Genomic DNA, 26698 nt, shown 5'->3' with positions numbered 1-26698 from the left:
ATTTAATCACCAGAGCCTGTGGATTATGCCTCCTTAATATCTTTGAACCTCTCTACTTCACTGTAATCCCCACTGTTATTTATTTGACTTAGACTCCTGTCTACTTTCACCTGAATTTAATAGCCAGTTATAGTAGAGGGATCAGTCAAGCGAAAAATGGTTTAGAAGGATTCAGATAAATAATGCTGAAAATTAGGAATAGGAGCTATCCATGCAGAGTACCAGTAAAATTTTATGACTGATACCTTTCTTGAGTACTCTAGTTCACATTGGTTTCTCCCACCTTTCAAGATTCATTCTTTCATTAAATGTTTATTTAGCATTTTCTATGTGCTTTAAGCATTGGTAACACTTTAGCCTACCTTCAAAAGATATCCTCCCTCCACTTTTTATACCTATTGCTGTCACCCTAGTCCAAACCACAGTCATCTCTCCAGTGCTCTCTCTGCTTCTGTCTTTGACTCTCTTCTAAATATATCACTCAGGGTGATCCTGTTGAAACATAGGAGGTCATGTCCGTCTTGTTTAAGAACTCTCCCAGAGGGCTTCCCTGGTGGCGCAGTGGTTAAGAATCTGCCTGCCAATGCAGGGGACACGGGTTCGAGCCCTGGTCTGGGAAGATCCCACATGCCGTGGAGCAACTAAGCCCGTGAGCCACAACTACTGAGTCTATGCGTCTGGAGCCTGTGCTCCGCAACGGGAGAGGCCGCAACAGTGAGAGGCCCGCGCACCGCGATGAAGAGTGGCCCCCGCTCGCCACAGCTGGAGAAAGCCCTCGCACAGAAACGAAGACCCAAAACAGCCAAAAATAAATTAATTAATTAATTAAAAAAAAAAAAAAAGAACTCTCCCAGAGGGCTTCTCCTGCTTCTTAAAGTCAGAATCTTAACATGAAGACCTATGAGGCCCTTCTGATTTGGCCCTCTGGACTTCCCTGGTGGCGCAGTGGTTAAGAATCCGCCTACCAACGCGGGGGACACGGGTTTGAGCCCTGGTCCGGAAAGATCCCACATGCCGCGGAGCAACTAAGCCCGTGTGCCACAACTACTAAGCCTGTGCCCTGGAGCCCGTGACCCACAAGTACTGAGCCCACATGCCACAGCTGCTGGAGCCCACACGCCTAGAGCACATGCTCTGCAATAAGAGAAGCCACCAGGCGCTTCCTTGGTGGCGCAGTGGTTGAGAGTCTGCCTGCCAGTGCAGGGGACACGGGTTCGAGCCCTGGTCTGGGAAGATCCCACATGCCGCGGAGCAACTGGGCCCGTGAGCCACAATTACTGAGCCTGCGCGTCTGGAGCCTGTGCTCCGCAACAAGAGAGGCCACGATAGTGAGAGGCCCGCGCACCGCGATGAAGAGTGGGCCCCGCCTGCCGCAACTAGGGAAAGCCCTCGCACAGAAACGAAGACCCAACACAGCCAAAAATAAATATAAATAAATAAAAATTTAAAAAAAAAAAAAAAAGAGAAGGCACCAGAATGAGAAGCCAGCGCACCGCAAGGACGAGTAGCCCTCGCTCGCCACAACTAGAGGAAGACCGTGCAGCTACGAAGACCCAGCGCAGCCAAAAATAAATAAGTAAAATAAATAAATTTATGATTTGGCCCTCTGTCGACCTCCTCTGGTCCCACTCTTCCCCGCTTGGCTCGCTCAGCTCCAACCAGACTGGCTTACTTGGTCCTTGGAAATGCAGGTGTGCTTTGCTTTTGGGTCTTGACGCTTTATGGAGGCAGTGCTTGAGCAGAATGAGCGCTTGAGTGAGGCGTTCATCTTTTTTGTTGTCTGTCCCCCATACTGGAATGTAAGCTCGTAGCAGGCAGGGGTTTTTGTGTCTTTTATTGGACACAGTCTACCTAGGGCCTAGAGCAGGGTCTGGCACATAATGGGTGGGTGCTCAGGATAGATTTGTTTAATGTGTGCTTATCCAGCATGTAATATATTCTCCCCTTTCTGTGTAGTCTTCCTGGTGAGATTTTTGCCTTTGGTGTAATGGCTATCATACCACTTTTGTATCTCTAGCAAATGTATACCGAAATAAATGAAATCTTTATTATTTAATTATTTTTATGTACAGGATTTCTGGTTTTTTAAAAAATAGTTTTATGTCTTAAAGTTAGGCTGCCCTGAGGCTTAAAAAATGCTAGTAGCCCCCAAATTCAGCTTCTTTAATGTTTAAGTTTCTCTAAGAAATCCTGAAGCATATACACAACTGCTGTACATGCAGTTTTTTTTTTAAAACTCTTACTTGATAGAGTTACCAATATAAATTGGTCATCTTTCTCAAATATGAGCACTTTTGTTTTAATTGACAATATTGAATGTGATGAAAGAGTTCATCGTTTATATGGAGTAAGTAATAAGATGCGGAACAAATTTACATGTTCTGTTGAGTTTTATAGATGTGCATTTTTTTTTTAATTGGTAGCCGTTATAATAGGGATTCAAAATTCAGTTGGTTTCCACTGGGCTTCCCAAAATTTCAGAGATTACAGAATAATTCTTATTACTGTTGGTGTCAAATCTAAGTGTTCACTTGCCAACCCACTTCCCCTTTCTTGGAAGAAGTAAAAGTTATTTTTGGAACTCTGATTTCCTGACTAATTGGAGTCAGGAATCCCAGCAATTCCCCCTATTAAAGGATATGCAGATGTCCCATAGGTCTCCTAAAAGGCAGTCTTACAGTAGGCAGTCTGAACCAGATGTGTTAGTAATACTTGGTGCCACCCTTTTATCAGCCTCTCTCTCTTGACAAAGTATGTATAAGAAAAACTAATACTAAAACATCCTAGGAAAAAATAACTTTATGGGAATGAAAGTAGATGCACAGATGAAAGATAAATATTTTTTGACCAGTATTGTCTGATTTGTGCATTCATTCATATGATTTTTTAAAAAATTTATTTATGTAATTATTTTTGGCTGCATTGAGTCTTCGTTGCTGCACGTGGGCTTTCTCTAGTTGCGGTGAATGGGGGCTACTCTTTGTTGCGGTGCGCAGGCTTCTCACTGTGGTGGCTTCTCTTGTGGAGCACGGGCTCTAGGCACCTGGGCTTCAGTAGTTGCGGCACACGGGCTCAGTAATTGTGGCCCATGGGCTCTAGAGTGCAGGCTCAGTAGTTGTGTGGTGCACAGGCTTAGGTGCTCCATGGCATGTGGGATCTCCCCGGACCAGGGATCGAACCCGTGTCCCCTGCATTGGCAGGCAGATTCTTAACCACTGCGCCACCAGGGAAGTCCCCATATGATTTTTTTTTTAAAGGAAAGAAGGGAAAGGCCAATCCCTTTATGCTTTCATTTCCTGCCTCAGGGCAAGGGCTTTAACTCCAAAGTGCTGTTTTCACAACACTTCCCCTGTCTTACAAATTCCTGGAACACCCAGCACTAAAAAGTTTGGGGTTTTTTTTAGATTTGTCTTAAACAATAAAGGCTAAGAGGAAAATGCTTGAGCCCACCCCTGTAATGTCTAGATGGTTCTGTTTTGGTTTTGTTTTTTAAGTAAAACGGTGATTATTAAATAGTAGTTAGATATACTTAAGATTATAAAATGAGAGATCAGACATTTAACCTCATTCCAGTTTTTTTTCCAGTTTATTTTCCAAGTAATTAAAATTTATTTTTATTTTTTTGAAGTATTGACATGGATACAGTAAAGTGCAGAAATCTTAGACATACAGTTTAGTGAATAATGCACACTTGTCTAATCACCACCCAGATCATGTTGTAGAACATTTTCAGCATCCCAGAAGGTTATCTTGTACCTCTTCCCAATTCATTCCTCCTTGCCAAAGATAACCATTATTTTGACTTCTATCTATATATTAGTTTTGCCTATTCTTGAACTTCATGTAAATGGAATCTTACCTACAATACAGTACATACAATCACTCTTTTGAATTTAGTGTATTTTATTCATCGTACGTCTTTGAGATTCATTCACATATTTTGGTGAAACAATAATTCATTTTCATTGCTGTCCAGTATCCCGTTGTTTGCATATATCACAGTTTTTTCATTCTGCTGACGGAAATTGGGTTATTTCCTGATTTGGGCTGTTATTAAGAGTGGCATTCTTACCCATGCCATTTGGTACATAACTCTGTTGGGTATATGTACTTAGGAATGAAATTGCTGGGTCATAGAGTAGGCATATCTTTAGGTTCAGCATATATTGCCATTTTTAACAAAGTACCAGTTTACAGTCTCACTGGCAATGTATTGTTCCATATTTTTGCCAACACTTGTAACCTTTCAACTACTTTAAAAACACATTCCAGGGCTTCCCTGATGGCACAGTGGTTAAGAATCCGCCTGCCAATGCAGGGGACACGGGTTCGAGCCCTGGTCCGGGAAGATCCCACATGCCACGGAGCAACTAAGCCTGTGCACCACAACTACTGAGCCTGAGCTCTAGACCCCGCAAGCAACAACTACTGAGCCCACGTGACACAACTACTGAAGCCCGCACGCCTAGAGCCCATGCTCCGCAGCAAGAGAAGCCACGACAATGAGAAGCCTGCGCACCACGACGAAGAGTAACCCCCGCTCACCGCAACTAAAGAAAGCTCGTGCGCAGCAACGAAGACCCAACACAGCCAAAAATAAATAAATAAATAAATTTATAAAAAAAAAAAAAAAAAAAAACACATTCCATTCCCATTAGGGGAAATTAGAAATGGAAGTAGAAAAAAAGAGAAACATTATTTATTCTTACTCCAAATTAGGAACATATCATTTTATATTTAATGTGTTTATTCATTTCCTCCTTTTGCCCTATCTTCCCAACCGAACTCAGTATTTTGAGAATATTTACGTAATTCCACCCAAGACAAAAAATGTACAAAAATGAACAGGAAGAAGACCTAAATAAATGGCAGGATATCTGTGCTCATGGGTTGGAAGACTTACTATTGTTAAGGTAGTGATACTCCTAAAGTATGTAGATTCAACAACATACCTATCAAAATCCCAGCTGCCTGTTTTTAGAAATAGGCAAGCTAATCCTAAAAATCATATGGAAAATCAAGAGACCCAGAATACCCAAATAGTCTTGGGAAAAAAACAAAATTGAAGGACTCACATGTCCCAAAGCTGTAGTGACAAGACATTGTCATCCTGGCATAAGTATAGATATATATACCGTGAAATATAACTGAGAATCCAGAAGTAAACTTTCCTATTTATGGTTAGTTGGTATTCAGGACAATTCATTGGGGAAAGAATAGTCTTTTTAAAAAAATGATTCTCGGACAACTGGATATCCACATGCAAAGGAATGATGTTGGACCCGTACCTCACACCATATACAAAAATAACTCAAAATGGATCAAAGGCCTAAATGTAAGAGCTAAATTTATAAAACTCTTACTTTTTTTTTTTTTTGTCCATGCTGCGCGGCATGCGGGATTTTAGTTCCCCGACCAGGGATCAAACCCGTGCCCCCTGAACTGGTAGCGCAGAGTCTTAACCACTGGACTGCCAGGGAAGTCCCTAAATTTATAAAACTCTTAGAAGAAAACATAGATGTAAAATTTTCATGACTGTGGATTAGGCAGTGGTTTCTTAGTTATGACACCCAAGAGAACAAGCAACCAAAGAAAAAAATAGATAAATTGGACTGAATCAAAATTAAAAGCTTTTGTTCTTTAAGGGACACTCCAGCAAGATAGTGAAAAGACAACCCTCAGAGTGGGAGGAAATTTTGCAAACCATGTATCTAATAAGGGTCTAGTGTCCAGAGTGTATAAAGAACTTTTACAACTCAAATTAAACAACTCAATTTAAAAATGGGTGGTACTTCCCTGGTGGCGCAGTGGTTAAGAATCCGCCTGCCAATGCAGGGAACATGGGTTCGAGCCCTGGGCCGGGAAGATCCCACATGCCATGGAGCAGCTAAGCCTGTGTGCCACAACTACTGAGCTTGTGCTCTAGAGCCCGTGAGCCACATCTGCTGAAGCCAACCTGCCTAGAGCCCATGCTTTGCAACAAGAGAAGCCACCACAATGAGAAGCCCATGCACCGCAACGAAGAGTAGCCCCCACTCACTGCAGCTAGAGAAAGCCCGTGTGCAGCAACGAAGACCCAACACGGCCATAAATAAATAAATAAATAAATAAATAAATAAATAAAAGCAATCGTTTAAAAAAATAATAAAATAAAAATGGGCAAAGAATTCGAATAGACACTTCTCCAAAGAAGATACACAAATGGCCAAAAAGCACAGAAGAGAAGATGGTCAACCTATTAGTCATTAAGAAAATGCAAATAAAAACCACAAAATCCCACTTTACACCCACTAGGATGGCTAAAATAAAAAAGATAAACAATAACGTTGGTGAGGATCTAATAAAATGGAATACTCCCGTATTACTGACAGGAATGTAAAATAACCCAGCCACTTTGGAAAACAGTTTCCAGTTCCTCAAAAAGTTAAATACATAGTTACCATATGACCCAGAAATTCTGTTGTTAGGTATATACCCAACAGAATTGAAAACGTATGCCCAGATGACAACTTGCACAGGAATGTTTATAGCAGCATTATCCATGATAGCCAAAAATCAAAAACAACCCAAATGTGCATCAGCTCATGAATAGATAAACAAAATGTGGTATATTTGTACAATATTATTCGGCCATAAAAAGGAATGAAGTACTGATACATGCTACAATATGAATGAAACTTGAAAACGTTACGTTAGGTGAAAGAGGCCAGTACAAAAGGTCACATATTATATGATTCCTTGTATATGAAATGTCCAGAATAGATAAAAACTACTGAATTGTACATTTTAGAAGGATGAATTTTAAAGGATGTGAATTATATCTCAATTAATAATAATAATTGAGGTGAAAAACTCCAAAGAGTAGAGGAACTGGGGAGTAAATTTTCTTATATATAAGTTATATATGTAGTTTATAAATACAAGTAATTATATATATCTTATATATAAAAATATAAATTATACATGCAATTATATATTTATGTAAGCTATAATAATTTGTAACAGTCCAGTTAATGAAATAGAAGTAAAATTCCAGAAAGGAATCCAAACATATATAAAGAAAGGGCCTACTGAATAGAGACCATACTTAACCATAAGTATGTGTTACTTTTAATATACTGTTAATCAGTTAGCTTGTATTTTTATATTGGGTTTTCCTATGTGTGGTTTTGCACTCTAAATATATCAAATTGCCCCATGTTTATATCTTCCTCTAGAGTAAATGTGGTAATTGAATCTAAGGGACGTAAAAACATGCCCAAGATCATATAGCTAATGCATCTCCAACTCAGCTTTAAGGATACAAGAGAAAAGAAATCCATGGTTCCTATAAAGAAATAACAGGACCAATAGGAGTTCTCAACCAACCAGCAACAGTGCTGCCTTCCTAAGTCACATTTGGAAAAGTCTAGGGGCATTTTTGATCGTCACAGACTGGGCTATGGAGAGATGCTATTGGCATTTATTGGCAAGAGGCCAGTGATTCTAAATGTTCTGCAGGGCACTGGACAGCCTTAACAACCAAGAATTGTTATGCCCCAAATGCCAATAGCAGTCTTATTGAGAAACATTGGCAATGGTTGACCAAAATTTTGTAGTATGCCCCCTTTTGGAAGATGGGGGATGACAGAAATCTTACAGTGGAAGTTGGGAAGAATGCAGGATGAAAGGAAGTCTCTGGGCACCATGTCTTTTCCTGAGAGCAGAGCCAGAGAATTAATTTATTTTTAATTTTTATTTTATATTGGAGTATAGCTGATTTACAATGTTGTGTTAGTTTCAGGTGTACAGCAAAGTGATTCAGTTATACATAGTGTTTCAAGTGTACAAGCTTTTAAGTTTATTTAGGTCCCATTTGTTTATTTTTGTTTTTATTTTCATTAATCTAAGTGGTGGATCCAAAAAGATATTGCTGTGATTTATGTCCAAGAATGTTTTGCCTATGTTTTACTCTAAGAGTTTTATAGTATCTGATTTTACATTTATTTTAGGTGTTTAATCCATTTTAGTTTATTTTTGTGTATGGTATTAGAGAATGTTCTAATTTCATTCTTTTACATGTAGCTGTCCAGTTTTCCCAGCACCACTTATTGAAGAGATTGTCTTTTCTCCTTTGTTATAGATTAATTGACCATAGGTGCATGGGTTTATTTCTGGGCTTTCTATCCTGTTTCATTGATCTGTAAGTCTGTCTTTGTGCCAGTACCATACTGTTTTGATTACTGTAGCTTATATAGTATAGTCTGAAGTCAGAGAGCCTGATTCCTCCAGGTCCGCTTTCCTTTCTCATGATTGCTTTGGCTATTCAGGGTCTTTTGTGTCTCCATACAAATTTTAAGATTTTTTTGTTCTAGATCTGCAAAAAGTGCCCTTGGTAGTTTGATAGTGGTTTCATTGAATCTGTAGATTGCCTTGGGTAGTATAGTCATTTTGACAGTATTGATTTTTCCAATCCAAGAACATGGTGTATCTTTCCATCTGTGTCATTTTCAATTTCTTTCATCAGTGTCTTACAGTTTTTGGAGTACAGGTCTTCTGCCTCCTTAGGTAGGTTTATTCCTAGGCATTTTATTCCTAATATTTCCTTTTAGTCAGTTCTACTTAATATAGAAGCCAAAGTGGATCAATGAGTAGTGGTTGAGACAACAGTCTGAAACCAGAAGAATCAGAGAGTTCAAATCCTGGTTCTTCCACTTGGAGTTACATAACCTCTTCGGGTGTTAGTTTCCTCAGCTGCAAAATAATTCTTAAAGTTGCCTCTGTTTCCAAAAGGGAGTGGTGAGAAAGTCTGCTAATAGTCTGTTCTTCTTCTCAGAAGTTACTTATGTGGTGTATGAAAGATGCTGTGATTTTAAGTGTTGAGTGTGAAAGGAATTTGAATTATTCTTCTTAGCCCAGGTTTACTTGTCTCTTTTGAAAGTGTCATTGTGATTGCATCTGAGATTTTCTGCCATGCCAACTATTTACAGTTCTTGGAGCTGCTATAACGGCAGTAATTAAGGCACACCTAACTCCTCCTTTGCATAAGCCCAGAGTATTTCCAGCTGAGAAGGAGATGGAGCTGTTGTCCTAATATTGGATTTAGATATAGCACCACTAGTGCAAGAGAATGCCAAGTTCATTTAAATTAATATAAATCAACACGTTCATCCATTCACTTATGGAAGACTATAAAGTAGTATCTTATCAGGAAGTAAGGCTGGTTAGTAGTTGACTTGGTAATATTTAGAGATATAATAACTGAAGCTAAATATAATTTTCCCCTGATTAGAAATTGCTTTACTGGCAAAAGGAAAATGAAGAAGCATTTATTGAGCCTGGCACTGTGCTTACTATGTTACATAGTTTCTTTGCTTTAAAGGGAGTCAGTACTAGAAGCTTCCATAATTACTTTGGAAATAGCCTTTGAAAACATAGTTTGCATGTGATTTGAGTTACCTGATACTATAAAGACTTGTATAAGAAGTCTTCAAGATGTAAGCTTCAGTTTTAGATATCAGTGGAGACACGTGTTTAACATAGGCAGAGTAAACACTGAGGATGTCTGAGTTTATTCTATTTTTTAAAGAAGATGCTTTTCAAGAGAAAAACCACAGGAGTGAAACATGTTCCTTTTCACTCTGCAGTATAGTCCAACCAAAGTAAAATATTAGAAAAAGTAACCTTCCAAATAGTAAAAATAAGACTTTGGACAGATGAGTAAACTGAAAGATTGATAGTTAAGTTCAATTCTTAGACATAAAGTATTAAAGAGATATTATGTGAAATATCCAAAGTGTAATGTCTTTGATAGTATAAATTAGAAGAAGGTGATGGGTAGTATTTTTCCATATTTCATCCTGCCTTATGTCCCATAACTCCTAATTAATGCTGAAAGCTAACTGAAACCATTCTTGGGGCTATCTGTTCTGTTTTGGGGATCCTAAACTGAGAAAACCCGTATGTGTTTTGATATTATGACCTTTAAGAAGAAGCGGGGAGGGGGAAGAAGCTCTTCAGTTTCAAATTCTTCCAGCCCATTATGATTAATTGGAAAGTATAAGTCTGAGGAATAGCAGTAATTTTATTTTTCACAGGAATGCAGATTATATCAGCATATCCAGGAAATCTAAGAAGATTAGGAGCTGTGTAATGGAGTCTAATGTGAGTTAGGGGATCAACTCTGACTGAACATCATTCATATTTGTGTCCTTTATTTTGAAAGATTTCAGTTAACACTGGAAATGTTTTTTTTGAAGTTGCAGACTCAAACTCATTTTGCTGATTATAAGTTATATAAAAGCTCATCAGCTAAATTGAAAGTTATATTGCTATGTAAACAGGTGAGTACTTGCTATATTTTTTGAAGCCTGAGTTCTGAGTAGTTAGCACTAATGCTGTTTAAGACAAAATGTCTGCTGCCTTTTGTATTTCTTGCTTTGTGCATAGATCTTATCTTTTTTTTCTTTTTAACTGGCCCTGAGACTTCAGAAAATTTTTATCTCATAGAACACCATCTGTTCTGATTAATAACTGTCTTGGAGGGCTTACAGAATTTTGAGTAATAACGGAGTAGTTCCTTCAAACCCTAAGATTACAAGCCTGAGAACCCTGAGAAATCTGGATTAAGACTTGGTAAAAATATTTCTTTTGAAAATGTCTGGAATGCAGTTAGTACAACTGCAAAATCTGTTTAGCAGTGGTTAATAAGTATAACTCTCTATGTAATTCTGTAATGTAAAAGTGATTTAAAGTTATCAATATATAATGGTTATCAATACATAGATAATTGTGCTGTTCCTTCTACCTCCATCTTCCACCCTTTTTAGGCTTTCTATTTTCTTAAAAGAAATAATGATGCCATCATTATTTCTTAAAACTAATGATGCCATCACAACCTATTGATCCATCATATTCATTACTTCCCTCCTTAGCATAAAATTTATTACAAGAAGTTGAGGACTAAAAAATGACCAGTTAAAGTTACCTGCTACATTTTCTGGGACATTAACTACACATACGTGTTTACTTTTCTCTCCTTCATGCCAGGCTGTAGGTTCTAATTGAAGAGATTCTAAAAATGGCTTCATTCTAACAAATTGTATTAAGGAATTCCAAAAGGACAGCCAACACAGTAAGGTTCATTTGTGAACTTCAAGAGAATCAGTACAGAGGTTTTCTCTAAATTGCTTTTACGCTTTTTATCACCCTTAAAAGTAAACATTTATGTTTGAAAAGTAGAGAAGAATGCTGACCTCTTATATTACCATCTGTGTTCTCTCTGAGGCAAGGATAAAGACCTTTTAAGAGTTAGTATCTTTTTTTTTTTTTAATAAATTTATTTATTTATTTATTTTTGGCTGAACTGGGTCTTCGTTGCTGTGTGCGGGCTTTCTCTAGTTGTGGCGAGTGGGGGCTCCTCTTCGTTTTGGCGTGCGGGCTTCTCTTTGTGGTGGCTTCTCTTGTTGCGGAGCACGGGCTCTAGGCACTCAGGCTTCAGTAGTTGTGGCACGTGGGCTCAGTAGTTGTGGCTCGCGGGCTCTAGAGCGCAGGCTCAGTAGTTGTGGTGCATGGGCTTAGTTGCTCTGCGGCATGTGGGATCTTCCCGGGCCAGGGCTCGAACCTGTGTCCCCTGCACTGGCAGGCAGATTCTTAACCACTGCGCCACCAGGGAAGCCCAGTATCTTTTTTTTTAACAAGGCTAACCTTTCTTTGTTTTTAAATTCGTGTTAGACCAGATACTTGCTGCAGCTCTGCAGTAAGAAAACTCTTTAGAACTGAGGTAGCAGATTGGACTTAAGTACCATGCTTCTTGTATTAATATTAACTGGTATTTTATATGATATTTAATTCAAAATTGGTAACAGTGTTGTCTTTAAAATTCAGTGTCACCTCAGGAATAAGGGACAACCCCTTTCCCAATATGTATAACTGCAAAAGCTTATTGATTTGTAAGTAACTTAACTTGGCTGCTTTTCCTATTATTATCTTTGAAATTATTAGGTTGAATCAGAAGAAATCGCCTTTTTAAGGTCAAAAATTGGCAGTTTCATGGTTCAGCCTAGTAGTTTTGTTGGATAAACAGACCACTTAATTTCTGGGATTCACTATGACCACTATTTCTAATTTAGTTTGCTTCTTTCTCCAGCACTGGTCTTGATTCTTCCCCTCAGTCTTTATTCCCTACTCACCAGTGATGATTGCAGTTTGCTTTTCCAGATGAGTTTATTGTAAGAACTACTTTCCACTTGTCTCATACTTGCCCTGTGTCTTAGGCTCCTTCACCCATTCATCCCTATCCTATTCATTTGCTAGTAAGTGCCGTTTAAAAAGTAAAATACAGATATTGTTACCCAATAAAGGGTTAAACACTTTAAAGTTTGAAAAGTACATAATTTCTTGCTGTGGTGTAGAAGAAAAAGCACTAAATGGGAGTCAGAACCTTGATCTTCCTCCTACTGAATGAAAGGCCTTAGAGAAAGTAGTTTAACATTTATGGGCCTGTTTCTTTGTGTATAAAGTATAAATACAGTTTACCTGTGAACAACAGAGGTTTAAACTGCCCGGGTCCACTTACATGTAGATATTTTTCAACAGTAAATGCTGCAGTGCTACGTGGTCCCTGGTTGGTTGAATCTGCAGATTCAGAGAGACCTCAGCTATGGAGGGCCGACTATAAATTATATGTGGATTAAGGGTCAACTGTAGTACATTCTTTTACCATATCCACCTAAAGCAGTTAGAATCAAATGAAACTGAGCTGTTAGTTGCTAATTATAGTAATTCTTCCCTTATTTGGGCATGACTAGGATGCTTAAATAAATATTTAGGAGAGAATTTTATTTTATTGAAGTATAGTTGATTTACAATATTGTGTTAGTTTCAGGAGTATAGCACAGTGATTCATTATTTTTGCAGATTATATTCCATTATAGGTTATTATAAGATAATGGGTATAAGTCCCTGTGCTATACAGTAAATTCTTTTGCTTATCTATTTTATGTATAGTAGTTTATATCTGTTAATCCCATACTTTTAATTTGTCCCTCCCCCCTTCCCTCTCTCCTTTGGTAACCATAAGTTTGTTTTCTAAGTCTGTAAGTCTATTTCTGTTTTGTAGATAAGTTCATTTGTATCAATTTTTTAGATTCCACATATAAGTGATATCATATGATATTTGTCTTTCTCTGTCTGAATTTAGTATGATAATCTCTAGGTCCTTCCATGGTGCTGCAAATGGCATTAGTTCTTTTTTCTAATGGCTGAGTAATATTCCACTGTGTGTGTGTGTGTGTGTGTGTGTACACTGTGTGTGTGTATACACACACACCCGTGCACACACACATCTTTGTCCATTCATCTGTCGATGGACATTTAGGTTGCTTCCATGTCTTGGCTGTTGTAAATAGTGCTGTGAATACTGGGGTGCATGTATCTTTTAGAATTAGAGTTTTTGTCTTTTCCAGATATATGCCCATATAAGTGATACCATATAGTATTTGTCTTTCTCTGTCTGACTTATTTAACTAAGCATAATATTCTCTAGGTCCATCCCTGTTGCTGCAAATGGCATTATTTCATTCTTTCTTATGGCTGAGTAATATTCCATTGTATATATATTCCATATCTTAATCCAGTCATCTGTGATGGACACTTGGATTGCTTTCATGTCTTGGCTACTGTAAATAGTGCTGCTGTGAACATTGGGGTGCATATATCTTTTAGAATTAGTGTTTTCTTTTCTTCCAGATATATACGCAGAGGTGGAATTAATTGCTGGATTATATGGTAGTTCTATTTTTATCAATAGTTTTTTAAGGAACCTCCATACTATTTTCCATAGTGTCTGCACCAATTTACATTCCCACCAGCAGTGTACAAGGGTTCCTTTTATCCACATCCTCTATTTAGGAGAGAATTCTTTTTTTTTTTTTTAATTTTTTTATTTTTTGGCTGCACCACGTGACACGTGGGATCTTAGTTCTCTGACCAGGGATCAAACCTGTGCCCCCTGCATTGACAGCACAGAGTCTTAACCACTGGACTGCCAGGGAAGTCCCTCAGAGAGAATTCTTTTAAATCTGAACTTTATAACTGCCAAAATGAAAGTTGGTAATCCCAACTCTAATGTCCATTAACACATAATTGGGTAAACAAATTGTGGTATATCTTTGGTAAGGAATACTATTCAGCAATAATAAGGATATGTAAGTTGGGAATTTTAAATGCCTATTCTCAGTATCTTCCAGTTTTGCCTATGAATGTTATTTTAGATGTATTTTCTTTTGGGACTCTTCTTGTCAAGGAACAGATGACAATGAATGGTGAGACTGAGATTTCCACTTCCTTTTGTTACAGAGAACTTGCTTAGAATGATATAGCCATAGGTGGAAAAGGTAAGGTCTAAATCTCTTAGCATTTCTTCTTTTCCTTGATAATTTTTCTTGATAATCTTGAAATAAGAAAAAAATATTTTAACAAAAGGTAGTTGGTTTGTGATAAGAAAAAGGTAGCAAGTTGTAAAATAGTAAGTGGTACAGGAAAAATTAATGTACACTAAATTAGCAAATGTGTCACTCAGTTTCTAAAAATCTTTAATATCATTTATATACAATAAAATTCACCAATTTTAAGTGTGTAATTCCATGAGTTTTGACAAATGTATACAGTCATGTAACCATACCATAACTGAAGTATAGAATGTTTTTGTCACCCCTGAAAAGTCCCCTTCATACCGCTCTGCTGTCAGTCCTCTCTCCATTCCCTGGCAACCACTAATCTGTTTTCTATCATTGTAATTATATCTTTTTAAGAATGTCCTATAAATGAATTCACAAGAGTATAGTCTTTAGTGTCTGACTTACTTCATTTAACATAATCCTTTTGAGATTCATCATTTTTGCATTTATCAGTTGTTCCCTGTTTATGTATTTTCTTTCTCTCTTCATCATGTTTCTTCTACTTTTCTGAATGTATGGAGTATATTTATAATAGCATTTTTATATCCTTGTCTGCTAATATTCTGTCATTTCTGGTCTGTTTCTGTTGATAGACCTTTCTCCTAGTTGGTGGGTAATATTTTCCTGTTTCTTTGAATGCCTAGAATTTTTTATTATACATCACACATTGTGAATTTTACATTACTAGGGGCTGCATTTTGTATTCATTTAGGTAATAATGTTGGACTTTGTTCTTGGAATCAATTGGATCCTTTTAAGACTTGCTTTTAAGGGGTGTTAGGGTGGGCCAGAGCAACTTTTAGTCTAGGGCTAATTTAGCTCCACTACTAATGTGATTCTGAGGTCTTTCCATTTTGGTTGGTGAAAATAGAAGCTATTCCCAACTGTATGAGTGCTGGGAATTGTTCAGTCTGCTGCTTTCTGTTGGAGCTTTCTCCAGCCCCTCATAGCTTCTTCTCATACATGTTCAGATCAGCACTTTGCCAAATGCTCTTCTGTAGACCCCCAAAGGTCTCTCTGTGCACCTTCCTCCGCTCCTGTTTTGTGCCCAGTAAATTCTAGCCACCTTAGCCTCCCTAACTCCAAAATCTGATGTCTTCGACTGACAAGACTAGGTCCCCACTCCTGGAGCAGCCCGGGACCTGTCTCCAGGTGGTATGGGGACAATCCAGAGACTCGCTTCTGTTTTCCCTTCTCTCCAGCAGCACAGTCCTCCACTGCCTGGGGCCCAGTGTCTGAAAACCATTTTGTAATATACTCTGTCCAGCTTTCTGTTGTTTACAAGCAGGAAAGAAAATCCGGTTCCTGGTACTCTTTCAGGGCTGGAAGTGGAAGTCTCTTATTCTAAATGTAGAGTAAGCATGTGTTCGTATTTCTAGGGGAAAATTAGAGTACGTGGCTCATCAACTGTCAACATAAACTTAACATACTTTAATGTCTGCTTTAATATGTGTAAGATGTATGTCATAACTTAAGTGATGTTCTTCAGTGTTCACACTAAGCTAATCTAAGCTTGTATGTGCTTCTCTGGTCAACTTGAAATTATTTACGTAAAGAGTATTAATTTGGGGTTATTTGTAGCAAACTTATCTAGAGTAGTTTCCCATCAATGACGGATATGTTAGTGTTTTGATTCTAAGGACATTTGTTAGTCACCTGTATTTGCAATTGATTAACTTACCTTTGAGCTGTATGGTTGTATTTTTTAAAATATGAATTTGCTGGCTTTCTAATATATGTGAAAATGACTGCAGCCTTTTCTTATTTGTGAGTATTTGTGATTTAGAAAACCATAAAACAGTTCTTAGCCCTTTGCAAGCTGATCTTTTGAATTTATATCTTGCTCTCTGTAACAGAACGATTGTTTTTGGACATCTGTTCATAGACTGACCTACCATAAAGTCAAAACCAGACCATATATTTAGTCAATCAGCAATTAGAAAAATGTGTGTCTTAAGCCATTTGTGTTTTAGGGAAGATGAACAAAGTAGGATTAAAAATATGATTTTTACATTATTATATGTGTATGCTATTGTTGTCTGGTAGAAGTTTTAGGGAAATGGTAACATAAACTCAAACTCTTAAGAGGAAAATGTGGGGCTCTGAATGGTTCTGTCTCTGGTCTTCTAGTCAACTGTGCCACTCATTATTGTGTAACTGTAGGCCAGTCACAACCTTTGTGAGTCTCCTAATATATAAAATGAAAATGATAATAATTATCCAAACTACTGTAAAGGGGTGGTAGAGTGTTAAATGAGGTAGTATCAATGAAAATGTTTGAAGATGCTAATGTGCCATGGAAATACTGGTCATTAAACTTTATTTTGTACATTACTATAAAATCTGCTATCAACACCTACTATGACAGAATGCAAACGCAAGATATATTTGTTTCTACTTATATTCCATACAGTTTACTGTGCAAAAATATTTTATATGGGAAAGGAAGAAACAAAACATAGAATTGATTGATAGAATAGAGATGGAGGAGATTGCTGTCTTTTTCCACTTCTTCATTCTTCGTATTATTTTGTTTCCCTCCCCATGATTTTCCAGGCAAAGAGTGTATACAGCAGTTAGCTGAAAACGTCAGATATTTCAGGAGACGTCTGAAAAATATGGGCTTCATCATCTATGGAAATGAAGATTCTCCAGTGGTGCCTCTGATGCTCTACATGCCAGCCAAAATTGGGTACCTTTTTGCAGATTACAGATTGCCCTCTTATTAGACTTAAGGTTTACCATGATGTGAGGCCAGGCTTATATATTTTGTTAGGTAAAATTGTCTTGGCCTCATTATGTTAACCTTCGTTTGCTAGATCTGCCGTAGATTAAACAAGTGGATTCCAATTTGTAAAATATGTTAACTTGTTAGTCTTTCCTTAAACAAACATTTGAGTTTAATGCACTCTTCTGGGGGGTTGAGATAGATCAGTGAACAAAACACAGAAAAATCCATGTCCTTGTGGAGTTTATGCTCTACTGGGGCAAGAGTCAGACAAACGTAATAAATAAGGAAATTATGTAATATGCCAGAAGGTGTTAAGGGCTATAGGAAAAAATAGAGCAGGATATGGGGTTTGAGAGTGCACTGTGGGTGGGCAGATTACAGTATTAAATGGGGTGGTCACCCTGGAGAGCCTCAGTGGTAAGGGAAGATGACATCTGAGCTTGAACTAGCTGAGCAAGTTAGCCACTTGAAGCAAGAAGCTCCTGTGCAAAGGCCACAATGCAGGAACATACTTAGCTGATGGAAGACTAGCAGGAGGTGAGTGGAGCTGAAGTGCAGTGCCCAAGGGGGAAGAGTGAGCCATGAGGTCAGCCGTGTTATTGCACAGTTACCAGATGTGCACTTTACACCAGCCTCTCTGGCTTGTGCAAGGTGTATATAATGGAAATCTTTGCCCTGGAATAGCTTTCAGTGTATTTGAGAAGTACAGATGTATAACGAAACCAAAATATATTTGAAAAGCAGATAAGAAGTGGACAAATCTAATTATTTGCAAAATAATTATGTGCAAAATTGCACCAGAGATATAAAATAAAAGAGTCAGACTTCCCTGGTGGCGCAGTGGTTAAGAATCCGCCTGCCAATGCAGGGGACACGAATTCGAGCCCTGGTCCAGGAATATCCCACATGCCGCGGGGCAACTAAGCCCGTGTGCCACAACTACTGAGCCTGAGCTCTAGAGCCCGCGAGCCACAACTGCTGAGCCCGCGTGCCACAACTACTGAAGCCCACGCACCTAGAGCCTGTGCTCCGCAACAAGAGAAGCCACCCCAGTGAGAAGCCCGCGCACCGCAACGAAGAGTAGCCCCTGCTTGCTGCAACTAGAGAAAGCCCGTGCGCAGCAACAAAGACCCAACACAGCCAAAAATAAATAAATAAATAAATTTATTTAAAAAATAAAGGAGTCATCTGCTTAGTATAGGTTCAGTAAAAAAGGCACATCTTTTCAGATTTGTGAGTTTTGGCTGGATTGTAAATATAAAATTGAGTAAGGATCATTTCTCAGGTTTAATGGAACTCATTAAAGGAGCAAATATTTTTATTCATCTTTGAATCCCCAGTGCCCACCACAGCCCCTCGCACTCAGTAAATGTTGATTAAAGTGACTAGAGGAGGGAAAATTAAATCAGGGAACCTGGAAGTATGGTGATTCCAAAGTTAATGAAGGGGGAATATTGGGAAAGGGTGCTCATTGAGGGAAACAGAGGAGTTTTAGTTTCCAGTAGGAAGTCGTATGGGCAATTGGCATTATGGCCTTCAGAGGAGATGGAGGAAATGATGGAATCCCACACCAAAGCAGAGGTGTAGGATTTCCCTCATTCTTCTTTAAATGGAATTATCATCATAAATAAACTCAAAAAGTTACCTGTTCTGGAGGATTGACTTAGTCTAGAACCCTTTCTTTAGAGAGGACTGTGTCTAATTTATTCTATACAGGTGAAACTGACTTTGTACATTATAATTAAGATTTAGAGAGAGTAAGGCAGAATTGGAATAAAGCACTAGACAGTTCGGGAGCATGTGCTAAAGATGCAGGACTTGGCCTGACACAAAGGAAATACATTGAAGAGGATGTACTGTTACTAAGAGTGGGGAAAGCTGGTGCTATTACTAAAGTGAGTGGAATTTTTTTATTCTCAAACAAATGCTTTAAACAGCTAAGGGAAAAGTCAAAAAGGAATAAGGTAGGTCAACAAGAGAAAAGGACAAAGAATAACATAATTTAGTAAATAACAAAATTTACATGAAAGTTAGAATTGTGTTAATTAGGCAAGATACAGATGTAGAGTAAGGTCACATGCCACGAGTTTGGCTTGGGATGGGGGGTTAAACAAGAACTGTGTGGTCTGGGTGGTCATCTGAAGGCTGGGGATGAGCTGGCCTCACAAACATCAAAGGAAACCCTGAATTACAAAGTCAGCTCAACACTTAAGTCGATCCAAAAAATGCCTGGTCTGGAAGGCTAGTGCTTGGCCTTTCTGCCAGCAGAAAGTTGTCCAGATCCTTTGCATCCTTAATCCTAAGAATTTTTTAAACTGCCAAGCCTAACATTTCAAGGACCAGGTTTTAAACTCAAGTTCATTTAGAAACCTCTGAACCACTGTTACATGTCAGTGACACCTTAAGGCTACAGTTGCAAATTACTTTAGGCAAGCCCTATTAAAAATTGGTCTGTGCCAACAGTATTCTTTCACCTTTCTGAAGGAAACCATTTGGGAAAAGACCACTTTAGGATTGAATAAAAGAAGTCTTTGTAAACTGTCAATTTTAACTTTCATAGAAGTTAGAAGAAATTCCTAATAGAACTGTCTAGTGCCTGTATCACCCAAGAGTTTACATCATTCAGGCCTTTGTACTGTGTGCTTTATTATTCTTCCTGGTTTCTTTTCTTGTTTTCCCTCTGCAGCGCCTTTGGACGGGAGATGCTAAAGCGGAATATCGGTGTAGTTGTGGTAGGATTTCCTGCTACCCCAATCATTGAGTCCAGAGCCAGGTTTTGCCTGTCGGCAGCTCATACCAAAGAAATGCTTGATACTGTAAGTAGACACTTTCACTTTGATATAAATATACCTTATACTAAGAAGGTCTGTATATCAGATGAAATTAATCATCTGTTGGTCCTGATGTTCTTTGAGCACCTGAGATATTTACTGGTAAAGTAGAGGAGGGAGTGCACAATGCTGCTTAATACATTGCTATTTACAAAAAATTGCAAAACTGTTCGCATCACCCACCAGACCCTGCATGATCAGGGCTCTGGCTTCATCTTGTTCCACTCTCTCTCTCATTACGATCTCTACAGCTCTGCATTCTCTTTCTACTCTAGCCGTTTCTCCTCTGAGCTTTCTTGTGTGTTGCTCTGTCTGTGGCAGTTTCTCTCTTGACCTTTCTCTCCCCTTTGCCTGGCTGACTGCTACTCATTCTTAACATAAAAGAAAACTTAAAAGAAACTTGCTCAGGGGTTTTCCCAAACCCTCTTGGCTAGATATTTCTGGAAATCCTAAGACTCTCCCCTAGGAAATTCTTTACACCTGTTATTATTTCATGGCAATCTTTACCATTAGATAAATCTTTAGGAGGGACTAACTCTATCTTTAGGAGGGACTAAGTCTATTTTTCTCATTCTGTATCCCCAGGACCTACCACAGTGCCAGGCACATAGTAGGAGCTCATAATTATTACTGAATGTAATTATTTATGGTCTCTTAATATGTTCTCATCTCTTGATATTCTCTTAATATGCTATTACTTCACACCTGAGACTTCAGACTTTTTTTTAGCATTTTTTATTTAATTTTTTTTTTTAGAATTTCTAGTGTATTTTTCCCTTTTGAATTTTTTCTTATCCTTCTGTTGGTTTATTTTGCTATTATTTTCTAACTTTTTGATTTGGATATGGATTTTCCAATGAACACCATGTCAGTGGAATTCCACATATTTTAGTAAAGCACACGTTCATATCAATATCAATAGTTCTAATGTTTTTCTTATTTCTCTCTGAATTAGGATTGGCTTATTAATTTTTTAAAAATATTTATTTTATTTTTGGCCACATTGGGTCTTAGTTGCGGCAAGCGGGATCTTCGTTATGGCATGTGGGATCCTCCACTGCGGTGCACAGGCTTCTCTCTAGTTGTGGCATCTGGGCTTAGTTGCCCCGCAGCATGTGGGATCTTAGTGCCCCGACCAGGGATCGAAGCTGCATCCATTATACTTTTAAATTCTAGTCCCTCTAATATGTATATTGGATAACATGATGACTTTAGATTTTATTTCCCTAATCACAAATGTTGTTGAACCTTTTTTTTTTTAATGTGCTCAGTTGCCATCTGTGTATCTTCTGTGATAAAGTATCTGTACAAGTTTATGTCCAAGTTTCATTGTTTATCTTTTATTTTCATATTATCAAGTTTTTAGAGGTCTTTTAGACTATTATTCATATTCAGCATCATTTTTTGAAAAAAGGCTATCATTCCTCCATGTGTTTTCCTTAACAACTTTGTCAAAAATCAGTTGAATATATTGTGTAAATTCATTTCTGAAAAGTCTGTTCTGTTTCATTGATTTAGGTGTCTGTCTTCTCACCAGTATCTTGATTATTTTTTTTTTAATTTTTATTTTATATTGGAGTATAGTTGATTTACAATGTTGTGTTAGTTTCAAGTGTACAACAGTGATTCCGTTTATACATATACATATATCTATTCTTTTTCAGATTCTTTTCCCATATAGGTTATTACAGAGGAGTGAGTAGAGTTCCCTGAGCTATACAGTAGGTCCTTGTTATCTATTTTATATATAGTCGTGTGTATATGTCAATCCCAAACTCCTAATTTATCCCCCACCCCAACCTTTCCCCTTTGGTAACCATAAGTTCGTTCTCTAAGTCTGTGAGTCTATTTCTGTTTTGTAAATAAGTTCATTTGTATCATTTCTTTAGATTCCACTTATAAATGTTATCATATGATATTTCTCTTTCTCTGTCTGACTTCACTTAGTATGATAATCACTAGGTCCATCCATGTTGCTGCAAATGGCATTATTTCATTCTTTTTTATGGCTGAGTGATATTCCATTGTATACATTACCACATCTTCTTTATCCATTCCTCTGTTGATGGACATTTAGGTTGTTTCCATGTCTTGGCTATTGTAAATAGTGCTGCTGGGAACATAGGGGTGCATGCATCTTTTTTAATTTTAGTTTTGTCTGGATATATACCCAGGAGTGGGACTGCTGGATCATATGGTAGTTCTAGTTTTAGTTTTCTGAGGAACCTCCATACCGTTTTCCACAGTGGCTGCACCAACTTACATTCCCACCAAGAGTGTAGGAGGGTTCCTTTTTCTCCACACCCTCTCTAGCATTTATTGTTTGTAGACTTTGTAGACTTTTTATTTTTTGAAGTGTGTGCAGTGGTGAAGAGTACCATGATGTCTAGTCAAGTCTGGTCCACTGTCTTTTTTTTTTTTTTTTTTTTTTGGCTGCATTGGGTCTTCATTGATGCACCTGGGCTTTCTCTAGTTGCGGTGAGCAGGGGCTACTCTTCGTTGCAGTGCGTGGGCTTCTCGTTGCGGTGGCTTCTCTCATTGTGGAGCACGGGCTCTAAGTGCGTGGGCTTCAGTAGTTGTGGCACGCAGGCTCAGTAGTTGTGGCTCGCAGGCTCTAGAGCAGAGGCTCAGTAGTTGTGGCGCATGGGCTTAGTTGCTCTGTGGCATGTGGGATCTTCCCAGACCAGGGCTCGAACCTGTGTCCTTTGCATTGGCAGGTGGATTCTTAACCACTGCACCACCAAGGAAGCCCTGTTAGTAGACTTTTTGATGATGGCCATTCTGACCGGTGTGAGGTGATACCTCATTGTAGTTTTGATTTGCTTTTCTCTAATAATTAGTGATGTTAAGCATCTTTTCATGTGCTTTGTGGTGCTCTCTGTGTCTTCTTTAGGGAATTGTCTGTTTAGATCTTTGCCCATTTTTTGATTGCATTGTTTGTTTTTGTGATATTGAGCTGCACGAGCCATTCGTGTATTTTGGAAATTAATCCCTTGTCGGTCGCACCACTCGCAAATATTTTCTCCCATTCTGTGGGCTGCCTCTTTGTTTGTTTATTTATTTATTTATTTATTTGGCTGCGTTGGGTCTTCATTGCTGCATGCAGCCTTTCTCTAGTTGGCGGCGAGTGGGGTCTACTCTTCATTGCGGCGCATGGGCTTCTCATTGCGGTGGCTTCTCTTGTTGCAGTGCATGGGCTCTAGGCATGCGGGCTTCATTAGTTGTAGCGCGTGGACTCAGTAGTTGCAGCACGTGGGCTCTAGGTCACACGGGCTTCAGTAGTTGTGGCACATGGGCTCAGTAGTTGTGGCTCGCAGGCTCTAGAGCACAGGCTCAGTAGTTGTGGTGCATGGGCTTAGTTGCTCCACGGCATGTGGGATCTTCCCAGACCAGGGACCAAACCCGTGTCCCCTGCATTCGCAGGCAGATTCTTAACCACTGTGCCACCAGGGAAGTCCTGTCTCTTTGTTTGATTATGGTTTCCTTTGCTGTGCAGAAGCTTTTAAGTTTAATTAGATCCCATTTGTTTATTTTTGTTTTTATTTTCATTACTCTAGGAGGTGGATCCAAAAAGATATTGCTGCAATTTATGTCAAAGAGTGTTCTGCCTATGTTTTCCTCTAAGAATTTTATAGTATCTGGTCTTACATTTAGGTCTTTAATCCATTTTGAGGGTTTTTTTGTATATGGTGTTAGAGAATGTTCTGATTTCATTCTTTTACATGTAACTGTCCAGTTTTCCCAGTACCACTTATTGAAGAGATTGTCTTTTCTCCATTGTATATTATTGCCTCCTTTGTTGTAGATTAATTGACCATAGGTGTGTGGGTTTATTTCTGGGCTTTCTGTCCTGTTCTGTTGATCTATAAGTCTGTCTTTGTGCCCATACCATGCTGTTTTGATTACTGTAGCTTTTATTGTATAGTCTGAAGTCAGTATAGCCTGATTCCTCCAGGTCCATTTTTCTTTCTCAAGATTGCTTTGGCTATTCAGAGTCTTTTATGTCTCCATACAAATTTTAAGATTTTTTGTTCTAGTTCTGCCAAAAATGCCCTTGGTGATTTGATAGGGATTGCATTGAATCTGTAGATTGCCTTGGGTAGTATAGTCATTTTGACAATATTGATTCTTCCAATCCAAGAACATGGTTTATCTTTCCATCTGTCTGTGTCATCTTTGATTTCTTTCATCAGTGTCACATAGTTTTCAGAGTACAGGTCTTCTGCCTCCTTAGGTAGGTTTATTCCTAGGTATTTTATTCTTTTTGATGTGACAGCAAATGGGATTGTTTCCTTAATTTCTCTTTCTGATCTTTTGGTGTTAGTGTATAGGAATGCAAGAGATTTCTGTGTATTAATTTTGTATCCTGCAACTTTACCAAATACATTGATGAGCTCTAGTAGTTTTCTGGTAACACCTTTAGGATTTTCTATGTATAGTATCATGCCGTCTGCAAACAGTGACAGTTTTACTTCTTTTCCAATTTGGATTCCTTTTATTTCGTTTTCTTCTCTGATTGCTGTGCCTAGGACTTCCAAACCTATGTTGAATAAAAGTGGCAAGAGTGGACATCATTGTCTTGTTACTGATCTTAGAGGAGATGCTTTCAGCTTTTCACCATTGAGTATGACGTTAGCTGTGGGTTTGTCATATATGGGCTTTACTATGTCGAGGTAGGTTCCCTCTTCTTTTGGCTGCACTACGCGGCTTGTGGGATCTCAGTTCCCCAACCAGGGATCAAGCCCAGGCCACTACAGTGACAGCTCTGAATCCTAACCACTAGGCCACCAGGCAACTCCCAGAAGTAGGCTCCCTCTGTGCTCACTTTCTGGAGAGTTTTTATCATAAATGGCTGTTGAATTTTGTCAAAAGCTTTTTCTGCATCTACTGAGATGATCATATAGTTTTTATTCTTCAATTTGTTAATGTGGTGTATCACACTGATTGATTTGCGGACATTGAAAAATTCTTGTATCCCTGGGATAAATCTCACTTGGTCATGGTGTATGATTCTTTTAATGTATCGTTGGATTCAGTTTGCCTAGTATTTTGTTGAGGATTTTTGTGACCATGTTCATCAGTGTTACTGGCCTGTAATTTTCTTCCATTGTGGTATCGTTGTGTGGTTTTGGTATCAGGGTGATAGTGGCCTTATAGAATGAGTTAGGGAGTGTTCCTTACTCTGCAATTTTTGGGAATAGTTTCAGAAGGATAGGTGTTAACTCTTCTCTAAATGTTTGATAGAATTCACCTGCAAAGCCATCTGGTCCTGGACTTCTGTTTGTTGGGAGTTTTTATACACACACACACACACACACACACACACATAAAGTATTTTTATTTTTATTTATTTATGTTTTGGCCACGCTGCACGGTATGTGGGATCCTAGTTCCTTGACCAGGGATCAAACCCACACCCCCTGCATTGGAAGTGCGGAGGCTCAACACTGGACCACCAGAGAAGTCCCTGTTGGGAGTTTTTTAACCACAGTTTCAATTTCAGTACTTGTGATTGGTTGGTTCATATTTTCTGTTTCTTCCTGAATCAGTCTTGGGAGATTGTACCTTTCTAAGAGTTTGTCCATTTCTTTTAGGTTTGCATTTTATTGGCATATAGTTGCTTGTAGTAGTCTCTTATGGTCCTTTGTATTTCTGTGGTGTCAGTTGTAACTTCTCCCTTTTCATTTCTAATTTTATTGATTTGAGCCCTCTCCCTTTCTTCTTGATGAGTCTGTCAAAAGGTCTGTCAATTTTGTTTATCTTTTCAAAGAACCAGCTTTTAGTTTCATTGATCTTTTCTATATTTTTTTTTAGTCTGTATTTCATTTATTTCTGCTCTGATCTTTATGATTTCTTTTCTTCTACTAACTTTGGGTTTTGTTTGTTCTTTCTCTAGTTGCTCTAGGTGTTAGGTTAGGTTGTTTCTCTGAGGTTTTTCTTATTTCCTGAGGTAAGCTTGTATTGCTGTAAAGTTCTCTCTTAGAACTGCTTTTGCTATGTCCCATAGGTTTTGGATCATCGTGTTTTCATTTGTCTCTAGGTATTTTTTTATTTCCTCTTTGATTTCTTCAGTGATCCATTGCTTGTTTAGTAGCATATAGTTTAGCCTCCACTTGTTTGTGTTTTTTACAGTTTTTTTTTTTTGTAATTGACTTCTAATCTCATAGCACTGTGGTCGGAAAAGATCCTTTGATTTCAGTTTTCTTAAATTTACTGAGGCTTGCTTTGTGGTCCAGCATGTGATCTATCCTGGAGAAATGTTCCATATGCACCTGAAAAGAATGTGTATTCTGCTGCTTTCAGATGGAATGCTCTATAAATATCAATTAAGGCCATCAAATACAATGTGTCATTTAAGGCCTGTGTTTCCTTATTGATTTTCCGTCTGGATGATCTGTTCATTGATGTAAGTGGGGTGTTAAAGTTCCCCCACTATTATCATGTTATTGTTGACTTCCCCTTTTATGGCTGTTAGCATTTGCCTTATATATTGGGGTGCTCCTATGTTGGGTGCAATTGTTATATCTTCTTCTTTGATTGATCCCATGATCATTATGTAGTGTCCTTCCTTGTCTCTTGTAACATTCTTTATTTTAAAGTCTATTTTGTCTGATATGAGTATTGCTACTCCAGCTTTCTTTTGAATTCCATTTGTATGGAATACCTTTTTCCATCCCCTCACTTTCACTCTGTATACA

General features: G+C 38.3%; 1 protein-coding gene across 2 annotated transcripts in view; it reads left to right on the top strand.

The window, feature by feature from the left end:
* Nucleotides 1-26698, top strand: part of SPTLC2 (serine palmitoyltransferase long chain base subunit 2) — a 116387-nt gene that overhangs the window by 81417 nt on the left and 8272 nt on the right. Inside the window, exons 10-12 of one of the 2 annotated variants that reach the window (XM_036842134.1) lie at nucleotides 16995-17130; nucleotides 19856-19985; nucleotides 21665-21721. In XM_036842134.1, the coding sequence (XP_036698029.1) occupies nucleotides 16995-17130; nucleotides 19856-19985; nucleotides 21665-21703 (305 nt within the window). In that variant the 3' untranslated portion in view covers nucleotides 21704-21721. The remainder of the gene's footprint in view (nucleotides 1-16994; nucleotides 17131-19855; nucleotides 19986-21664; nucleotides 21722-26698) is intronic. The other variant, XM_036842132.1, reaches the window with a different exon arrangement.

Source organism: Balaenoptera musculus, chromosome 2 (assembly GCF_009873245.2).
Source record: "Balaenoptera musculus isolate JJ_BM4_2016_0621 chromosome 2, mBalMus1.pri.v3, whole genome shotgun sequence".
Classification (NCBI taxonomy): domain Eukaryota; kingdom Metazoa; phylum Chordata; class Mammalia; order Artiodactyla; family Balaenopteridae; genus Balaenoptera; species Balaenoptera musculus.
Note: the sequence above shows the minus strand (reverse complement) of the source record. Positions and strands in the feature narration are given on the sequence as shown.